Raw genomic sequence first — 10888 nt, 5'->3', positions numbered from 1 at the left:
ACATTAGTTAGTTGCCGTGACTACATCCTCTGATCAGGTGACTCCATACAACAATCCGCCGCCAAATCCACGATGCTTAGTAAAAAATTCATTTTGGCAAAAAAATCTTGCTCTTTTTGCAGTAAATTTGCATCAGCAACTTTAGTTAATCCATGAGGTAATGACTCATTCACCCACTTCTATTAACTCATTTCGCCAATAAGGATTTTACCCGTAGGCTTCTTTCTCATGAAAGTTTCCATCAATAAAAATACCGTAATTATAGACATCACACTTGGCTGAAACAAGCCCCTTCGATCCGTACTCTGGATTTAATTATTTCAAAGTATTAGAAAGACGTCTCATTAGCAAACAAATGATAATCAAATAATCTTTTGATAATCAAGTCGACCTAAATATGCCTTGATCTTGAAAAAAAGCAAAAATTTGAAATTAGACAAAACATTACCTGGTGTCATATAACCAGTTGCAGCTATTGTCATTGTTTATGTCACAGCTCCTTCACCTAAGAGTGTAGAAGTACCAAAGTAGCTCACATCTACAACCATATTTTCATCTATGAGAATGTTGTCGGGCTTCAAATCACAGTGAACCATAAGTGCCGAATGATCATGATGGAGATATTCAAGAGTCAATGCCACATCTTTTTAGTCAAGTTCTCTCCCTTAAACTCACCATTTTACTTCACCCAAATTTCGTAATTTTCTTGTTATCTATAATTAAAATATCATTATATCTTTATTATTATTCGTATTCTTGTAATAATAATTACAATATTTATCATCATCATCATCATTATCATTATCATCATCATTATTGTTAAAATTATTATTATTATTTTCATGATTATTAATAACAATATTTTTAAATAATAATAATCACAATTATTATAACAAATAATAATGACAATAATTAACTAAAGGGATTTTAATAACTTAAAATAATTCATTCCGATTATTAGATAAAATAAGCACATTAATGGAATACAAACCGTTCCAATTCTGATTCTTATAGTTCAAATAAATAATTTATTCTAATTCCATTTCTCATTCACATTTCAATTCTTATCTATTCTATTTTCAGCACATTCTAATTCCTACCTATTCAGATTTCAACCCATTTTAATCCTACCTTATTGGGTAAACACACTATAAAAAAAAAAAAAAAAAAAAAAAAAAAAAAATTGGTCTTACTTCCAAGTTAGTAGAAAGAGTTGGACTATTGACACCCCTCTGACCTCCTCATAAAATCTCATTTTTAGTTATATTCATTTTATTTTCGAAAAATCCCCTTTTTTTAGATACACTTTTTTAAGTTCTCAAATTTCATTTGATTTGTTTTATTGTTAAAACTTAAAGTATTATTGTGCTATATTTTTTTAATTATTTTCAATTACTCTACACACAAATAAAAAAGTTATATGGGTGATAAATTTTTTAGTGTTAATCATTGGCTGAAATAACACACATTTCAAATTATAATTTCCAAGCAATTTTAAGAATAAAAATATTTAATCAATTAGAAATCAAAAGACAACAATAGATTATTCTAAATTTATATAATTTATTTTAGTTAGATAGGAAGTAACATATATAATTTTTTTTTTTTTTGAAAAGGATTGATTATGAATTAAGTAATTTATTAAAAATATATATATATATGTTTAATTTTTAATTGTCTTTAATTATAATTTTATTTAAAGTGGGGTTTTAAAAGAATCATGTAGGGGTGCCAATAGCTCCACTCCAGTAGAAATATCATTCTCTTTTATTATTCATGGGCTCTTTAGCTTTGTTCCTCATTATGGCCCATATGTGGGCATGGACTTGATTGTAAATTGGGTTTTTATTTTCAGGGTGGGCTTGATATATTCATTACAGATGGAGTGGGGCTTCTAACGCACCTCTATTACCTTTTCTAAATCATTTTTGTTAGGTAGCGTTTACTTTTTGGATTGGATTGGGAATCCTGAGGAGTGGGAATTCTAGGATTGGGAGTGTGGAGTGGGAGTGGGAGTAGGTTGTTTACTTACACTGGAATGGAAGTATGGATTAGAGATCAGAATCCAATTTATGTGTTTACTTTGTCTTGGATTGGGAGTAAATAGTTTCAAATTACAATTTTATCCTTATTTAAAGAATTATAGTTTTTAATTACAAAACTAATAAAAAATATATTTAATGAATAATATTTATTTTATTATATTTGTAAATTTATTATAATTATTAATATTCTTAATTATGAACAATAAATTATTAATTTTAATACAAAATGAAACCTTATTTTATTTTATTTAATATAATTATATTAAATTTATTATTATATAAAATAATAATATAATATTATTTAGTACAAAATTAATATTTTCTTAGAATAAACTATTTATTATTATTAATATTAAATAAATATAATACTATTATTTTTAAAATAAATATAATAATATTACATTTATTAATTCTCTATTAATATAATAATCTTATTTTAAAATAATTTTAACTTAGAATCAATGCAAATTATTATTTAGTTAAATATAATATTATTATTCAAATAAATATAATAATATTATTCAAATAAATATAATAATATTTATTTTATTTTATTAATTATAAAATATTAAATTAAATTAAATTAAAAAAAAATAAAAGGGTAAAAAAGGGAGAGGTGGGAGTAGATTCCCACTCCCACCTCCCCCAATGGGAGTCCCACTCCCACTCCCCACTCCAAAAATGGGTGGGGCCCACGGAGTGGGATTCCCACTCCCTTCCCATTTAAAGCAAGTAAACGCTGGAGTGGGAGGAATCCACACTCCTCACTCCCACTCCAGCAAGTAAACACAACATTAATTATATTCCATTTTATATTAAAAATACCCTTTTTTCTCAAATAAACAATTTTTCTATTTGTAATTTTTTAAAATTTCTGCTAGTTTTCTCACTTTTTAAAGTTCCAAACTTTCTCTCCACAAAACTCAAAAGCACTAAATTCCCAAGAATAAAACTTCTGAATTCTCAAAACCCTTCTTCTCCCTTCTTCTAAACCTAAGTTATATTCGAATAAATATTTGTCGCCCCAGTCTTACAAGCATCAAAAATCTTGTATGCTTGCTGCTGATTGAAAATCCTTTTTTCTGATTAAATTATTCATTTCTATTTTGTTCTTTCCACTTTTTTTGAATTTTTTTAATCATTAGAAATATGTAAGAATGCATGATGAGGTACTATCATTTCATTTCTGCAATCTAAGTTATGATTGCATTTAATCATTTTCTAATTCTTTTTGGTTTTTCTGGTTTTATTGTTTTTAAATGATTCTTTGTATGTTTATATTCAAGCAATCATTGATGAAATTAGACTGATAATTCCTGATTTTTCATTGATTAGCACAGCAATTAATCACCATCTTTCGGCTCAGATTGCTAATCTAATTGTAGTAATTATTTAAATTAATTATGTCAATGAATTTTTATATATTAGAGTAATATGTCTATCTGTCTGTGAGGCATGCGCGTGCGTGTGCGTGCGTGCACACGTGAGTGTGTGTGTAATAGGAGGAACACGTGCACCCCTAAAATTTGAGGAAGTGTGTGTAATAGGAGAAAACACACCTACACCCCTTAAAATTTGAGAAAATTGTCACAAAAATCCTTAAGTTTTCAATAAGGGACAACAAGACTCCATTTTGATAATAATACCCTTTGACTTTATAAATCCAAAAAATTGATCCTAAAATTTTACAATAAATAGAAATATGGCATTAAAATAAATGTAATCATATATGCATTTTAAAATAATTTTTATAATTAAAAATATTTTTATAATTTACAATCTATTAGATCTAAGTTATTATTTTAAAGTAATTTTAATAATAAATAGAAACATATTATTAAAATAAATAAATTAAAATCAAAATTATTTTGAATATTATAAAAAAAAATTAATAATATTAATAGGGAGATCTTTCTATTTAACCAAAGATTTGTTTAAAGTCTTGATAATAAATACAAACATATTATTGAAACAAATATAATAATTTAATATTTAATATTATTTTAAACGTTAAAAATAATTTAATATTATTAGTCTACTAGATAGATTATATTATTTATATTAAATTACTATTAATTAAAAAACTTCAAAATTAATTTTTTAAATTATTAAATTTAAATGTATTATGATCAAAAAGGAGTTTCGCTGTCTCTTTTTGAAAACTTAAGAGTTTTTGTGACTATTTTCTTAAATCTTAGGGTGTGGGTGTCATTTTTCCTATACAATAATGATATCTATATATAAAAAAAATTGACGCTATTTAGTAATTATCTTTATCGACATTCAATCCAAATATTTTTTTTTCATGAATATACATAATATGTCCGAGGTATCTAATTCCTAGAGTTTATTTTGGTAGCTGATTGTTTTGTTAATTGGGCAGAAATTCATTTTTGAAAAAAGAACAGGATCTGCGACACAGCTTGCTTCAATGTTATATTAGCTTTGCTGTTACCACAAACCTGACCATATTTTGCCATAATCTTCAATAGAAAAATTGATGTTTACTAATGATTCAGAAATCACTCATTTTGGAAAAAAGCTAAATGAAAAGTATTAAGTTCCAAAATCCATCTAAAGAAATTCATAAGTGGGTTGGGTAAACTCGGTTCGAATCAATCCGATTGAATTTCGGATTAATTAAGTTAGAAAAAAGTAATCTAAATTCATATCCGATGAGATCAGATCAAAAATTTGTGTCACAAATGATTTGTGTGTACATTGATTTCTTCGAATTTTTGAGTTAGCCAAAATCTAGTCGATTGAATTTTAGTTTTGACCAGCATCTCAAATTTAAATTTTTTAGATCAAATTGGGTCGGATTATCAGTCCACCCCACCGTATTCAAAACTAGATTAAATTCATCAAACGAATTGATAAATTTTTTTTTTTTTAAAAAAAAAGACCACTGCCCTCGGGCAAATCCACATGTAATCTTGTACTTTCATTTATTGCAAGCTACTTGGTACTTTGTTTCATAATTTTGAAGGAAAATAACAAAATAGTGAAAAATGACAAAGAAAGAAACGCCTCATTCGGCAAAAGTATGGTCACGTGATGAATCAGGGAACCATGACAAATTTGGGACATCACATACACAGCCTCTGAGCCTCTCTCTTTCTCTTCCTCTCGATATTTTAAAACCCAACATAATTAAAATTAAAAATAAAAATAATCAAAATGAGTAAGCAAAGACTGTAATGATTCGGTCCCTGGCAATCAACCCCACCCACACCCGATTCCCCAAAAGCTTTTAATATCATCACTGCTGCTTTCCCCAGCCAAGTAGAAGCAGCAAAACCTTTGGTCACGTGTAATGTATCCATTCATTTTACGCTAAATTCCAAACACATAACTAATTGCTTGCTTTTCCTCCCATCATCTGTTCAATTCATCTCTCTTTCTTTCTTTCTTTCTTTCTTTCTTTCTTTCCTTTTTTTCTTTTCTGGAATTATATAAATTAGTGAAAAAAATGTGCGAGACAGGAGCATCATCTCAACATAGTTAAATTTTTATTTTATAATTTGTAAACTTCCTAATAGTAAAATGGATGGTCCCTATAGGAGCCTTTAAACTTGTCAAAATTAATGAATTCTAATTAGTTAAACATATTACTTCCGTACGTTGAGGTAGTGTGTCTCGACTTAAGTGTTTTATAATTTTTCTCTTGTATATATATTTGATTTTCTTCTTATTCGAACGGAGCTTAGAGGCAACTATAAAACTTTTTTAGAGTAGAAGATTTTAAGTGAATTTAATTTGTGTAGGTTAAATGGGTTGCGCAAGTTTTTGATCATCTCAAAAAAAATCTACTCTCACAATTACAAGAGAGACTTAAACTCTTAATCTCAATAATAAAATAAGTAAATAACACATGTTAAATAAAGAAAAATTAATACTTTAAATTTTGTTTTATTTTTATCTTTTAGTTTTGTCCACACTTAAAAAATGCATGGACGACGGACCTTATGTCATAATTCTTTTTTATAAATTATATGTCATGTAATTTAGTTTCTAGATTTCTTTGTTAGTTTCTAAAATCTCGCATTCATGGCCACGATTTTGAACAGTTAATTTATGATTATTGCAGAAATTAAAATCCACTGCAAGTAAGCTCTCCTTACCCCTGCTGCCCTGCAAATTCTGCTGCAACTTTTGGTCAAAATGACAATTAAGCATTAGCATTTTAATGATGTAAATTAGAAATTTTCAGGTGTCTTTGGAAAGTGAGCAAAAAGAATGCCATGCATGAAAGGGGAAAAAAGAGAAGTACAGGAAAACAGTTTACACCAATTGAGCTATCGTTCAGAGTCCACAGAAATAAATAAAAGCCTTTCAGAGGGAACAACTTTTCTATCAGAAAATTTTGAATGAATTTAATCTGTAATTTATTTATTATTCTGTAAAAGGCTTTTTATCTGAGTAAAGTTTTGTGGGTTAAACTTAAAAGGCTTTTATTTATCATCTGAGTTAAACAGCTATTGCTTAATTTATGGGGTCCGCCTATGTTGCAACAGTTGCAACATACCACTTCTTTTGTCATTTTGTAATTTAACCATTGGATTCAAGACAAGAATGGTAAAAGCAAATCCAACGGCAGAGTATATTTATTTAGGTTATTTTCATTGCAATCCCCCTTGTTTTCTGAAATGTCAGGAAAAAAATATAATTATTATTATTTTATTTATTGACTTAGTTGTTAAATGATATGAATAAGAACTAAGAAATTTAAGAGGACTTTTATTATTGATATTATGCAATTACAATGCATGATTCAATACTAGTTTATAAGAGCCACAACTCGTTAAATATAAAATAAAGTTTATGTTTGCGTCCTAACTTTATAAAGATAAATATGTTTATTTATTCCATAAATTCATAAATATTTCATATTTTTTAATTATTAATATCATTTCTAAATCTACTCTCATTATGTAAATTTATTAAAAATTATATTTAATTATTATTTTTATATTAATTATTAATATATAAATATAATATGATATAATAAAATAATATTATAATATAATTTATTTTTAATATTATAATTATTATAGTAAAAATAAAAATATAATTTAAATATATTTAATGTTTCTATTAAGATAAAATTTAGCACATTGTAGTGAATTATATAATTGACCACAATCTAACTTTTAAAACTTCCAAACATAGGTAAGTAATAAATTAATGTGAACAATATTATAACAATATATAATACTATGTTTTGAACACATTCTAATGGTGCGTTTATTAAATAAGAATCGAAATGAGTTAGAATCGTAATAAAGAATCAGAATATGAATGAACGACATTCTCATTGATGTGTTTACTTTATTTTATAATTGGAATAAACTATTATAAGTTATTAAAATGCCCTTTGTTAATTGTGTCCCTAATATTATTTGTATATATTATAATTAAAACAATAATAATAATAAAACTAAAAATAATGATTATGACAATAATGTTAATTAAAACAAAAAATTAATAAAATTTAACAATAATAATAATAACAACAACAACAAAATTAACTGAAATAATAATATTAATAATGATAATAATTAAAATAATAAAAATTATTAATAAGTTTTAATAATATTATTATTAATAAAAATAATAACAACAATAATTAAAATAATTAAAATAATTAAAATAAAAAAGTTAATTTATTTTACTAATAACATTAATTTTAATCATAACAAGATAAATATTAATAATAATGAATTAATTACGGTATAATAACAATTAAAATAATAAAAGTAATAAATTTTAATAATAAGGACGACAATAATAATCATAAATAATAATAATTAAAATAATAAAATTTAATAGCAATAATCTTATATAATAATAATGATATTAATAATAACAATAATAAATTAAAATTCTTTTCAAATGTCATTTTATTCTAAAAATAGACTTATATGTAAAAGTTTGTGACTTTTAGTTCATATTAAATTTTACAAAAAAATATAAGGTGATGTAATATAATCATATATAAAAAGACAAAAATTATTGTATGTTGCAACTGTTGCAACACAGGCGGACCCTAATTTATGATAGGTAAAATGTGAATTAATTAAGTGCAACTACAGACACAGATTGCAGTATTGCACCCTATAAAGTAGGATCCAATTACTACAATTTTTGTCTTTTTGTGTGTTAAATAAATTGAAACCGAGCTAACTTGACATCATTCATTGCAGAAATCGAAGAACCATAACCTTAATGTTAAACCCAATGTTCATATCACTTAAAATAAAAACATAAAATTTCAAAAATATATATGAATTGACAATGGCAAAAGTAAATTTGTTAAAGAAAATCGTAGATGGGTACCTAAAACGTGATGTTCTTGCTGAAGATACATACGGTTTAGTTTACAAATCCATTGATGCTAAAGTAAAATCCTACCTCTTTTTCAAATTGATTGAATTATTTATTAATTGACCATTTAATTTGTAAATAAGGATAGAAGATTATATACTAAATTGTTTTGTTTATGGATAATTGGCAATAGAGTTGACAATCGGGGCATAATGATCGGGATTGGCCAATACAGATTCCTACTAGGGGTGTTAAAAATACTCGTTCGGTCCGGACCTGAGCAATTAGAGATGAAGCCGGACCGGTCCCGGGTATCACTGGATAAATTTAGGACCCAACCTGGAACCCGGACTTTATTGAAAAAATATTATAAAACATATATTATTTTAAAATAATTATATTTATTTAACTCATTTATTACATATATATAAAATTTTAAATATTTAAAGTTTATATTTTCATGTCCATTTTCATTGAAATAAATTTAAAATTTACAAAATTACAAAAGAATTAAAAAAGTACACACATAATATTAAAAATATATAAAATTCTGGTACAAAAATCTAGATTAAAAACTCGACCCGATATCGAGCTTTTTAAGCCCGGGCCGAAGTTTCTGAAAGTTACATCTAGGCCTGGTCCGGGCATTGACATACCCAGACGTAGGCCCGAGTTTTGCCAATTCTAATCCCTACCGATTGTTCAATTGGAATACAAAATTGTATTAAATCCTATATTAATTATTTATTCGGGGAAAAAGAAAATATCAAATTCCTACTAATCAAAATATGGATATCATCCCAATTATCATGGATGTAAATTAGCTCAAGTACAATTACTATGAAAAAACTTTAATGTTGTAACTTGTATCAAATATTTAATTTACAAATCAAGCTAACAAGAACATTGAAAAAAATGGGAAATTTACACTAATAACCATAAAAATTTTAGTTTTTTTCATCTTAACCCCTCAAACAAATTTCTATCAACATTAGCCATAAAAGAACCGTTGAGACCAAATTACCCTTCTCTCTCATCTCCCTTTCCTCTTCCTCTTGCCTTCTTCTCTCCAGTTCTCTATTAATTTCAACATCCACCTCTTTCTTCTTCTTCTCTCTCCTATAATCCTCGTAATCGTTCGGTCTAGCGGGGTCGTGCTCCTCGATTACGGTCGAAGTCACGTCGACCAATGCCGGTTGCGGCAGCGCTACCACGTCGTCGGGGGAAGGTGCGATTGCAGGTGAGGAATGGGGTCTAGTCGGGAGAGAATTTTGGGTGGTTTTGGGTTTGGATTGGGGCTTGAGGATGGTTTGTGGTGGCGCGAAAATTGACCAGACAGTGGTGGTCGTGTTGGTGGGTTTGTCCTCATCGGAGGGTGGAGGTAGGTATCCGTACAGCTCGCCTAGCATTTCGCAACGTGGCTTTTGATGGAAAATCCCGGGGAATTTGAATTCCGAAATTGGATTTTAGAGAATTAAAAAGCTGATTTTGTTTTGTTGTTTGGGTTGTCGGATGAGATTCGATCTGAGGTAGAAGAAGATATTACATACGAATAAGAAGAGACGAACAAAGACGAAAGGACTGGCGAAAACAAACAAATACTGAGGTAGAAGAAGGCAACCTGTCGCACGAAGCTTGGTGCGACAGGTGCCTGTCGCACCAAGGCATGGTGCGACAGGTGCCTGTCGCACCAAGGCATGGTGCGACAGGTTGCCTGTCGCACCAAGGCATGGTGCGACAGGTTGCCTGTCGCACCAAAGTTTGGTGCGACAGGTGCCTGTCGCACCAAGGCATGGTGCGACAGGTGCCTGTCGCACCAAAGCTTAGTGCGACAGGTGCCTGTCGCACCAAAGCTTAGTGCGACAGGTGCCTGTCGCACCAAGACTTGGGCCTGTCGCACCAAGTTTCTTTTCGTTTGTAAAGAAGGGTAATTTGGGGAGAAAAGCGTGTGTTTGGCTAATGTTGATAGAAAAAAGTTGAGAGGGTTAATTCGAAAAATAGTAAAAATTTTATGGTTATTTTCGTAAATTTCCCGAAAAAAATACAAGTTCAAGCACCAATAAAAATAAAAATATCCAAAAGTTTCAAGGGCAAAACCAAACCAGACCAAGCATCCAGAAGCATAAGCATAAATTGAGAGTAAACAAAAACATTCAAAAGTATTGTCTTCATCTCCAAGTTTTAACTTCAATGGACATGAAACCAAAATGAGTAAGCAACGACAATGCTGATTCTTCCCTTGGCAATCTACCCCACCCACACCCTGTTCCCCGAAAGCTTTTAATATTATCACTGCTGCTTTCCCCAGCCAAGTAGAAGCGGCAAAATCTTTGGTCAAGGATATCCATTCATTTTACACTAAATTCCATACACATAACTAATTGCTTGCTTTTCATTTCATCACCTATTCAATGGGTAATTTTTGGATACCTCCCCTAAGGTTTGCCCTTGCTACACTTAGAGAGAATATATGCATATATTGACATATAGCACCCCTGGACGTATATAATCGTTAG

At 28.5% G+C, this 10888-nt stretch overlaps 1 protein-coding gene and 2 non-coding genes across 3 annotated transcripts in view; 2 read left to right on the top strand and 1 right to left on the bottom strand.

Moving 5' to 3' along the window:
• The first annotated feature begins 3043 nt into the window (after positions 1-3043).
• On the top strand, positions 3044-3134 carry LOC112100602. Its single transcript, XR_002906970.1, has one exon. It is a non-coding gene; the product is annotated as a small nucleolar RNA U31b (small nucleolar RNA).
• A 195-nt stretch (positions 3135-3329) lies between these two features.
• LOC112100574 lies at positions 3330-3417 on the top strand. The gene has a single exon (XR_002906942.1). It is a non-coding gene; the product is annotated as a small nucleolar RNA Z196/R39/R59 family (small nucleolar RNA).
• Positions 3418-10807: 7390 nt separating this feature from the next.
• The window catches only part of LOC112099564 (QWRF motif-containing protein 2-like), a gene marked incomplete at its 5' end in the record, with an annotated part of 936 nt that continues 855 nt past the window's right edge, over positions 10808-10888 (bottom strand). Inside the window, one exon of the mRNA XM_024186977.1 lies at positions 10808-10867. Coding sequence (XP_024042745.1) covers positions 10808-10867 — 60 coding nt within the window. The remainder of the gene's footprint in view (positions 10868-10888) is intronic.

Source organism: Citrus clementina, unplaced genomic scaffold (assembly GCF_000493195.1).
Source record: "Citrus clementina cultivar Clemenules unplaced genomic scaffold, Citrus_clementina_v1.0 scaffold_3, whole genome shotgun sequence".
Taxonomy (NCBI): domain Eukaryota; kingdom Viridiplantae; phylum Streptophyta; class Magnoliopsida; order Sapindales; family Rutaceae; genus Citrus; species Citrus x clementina.
The sequence above is the reverse complement of the archived record's forward strand: the minus strand, read 5'-3'. Positions and strand labels throughout refer to the sequence as shown.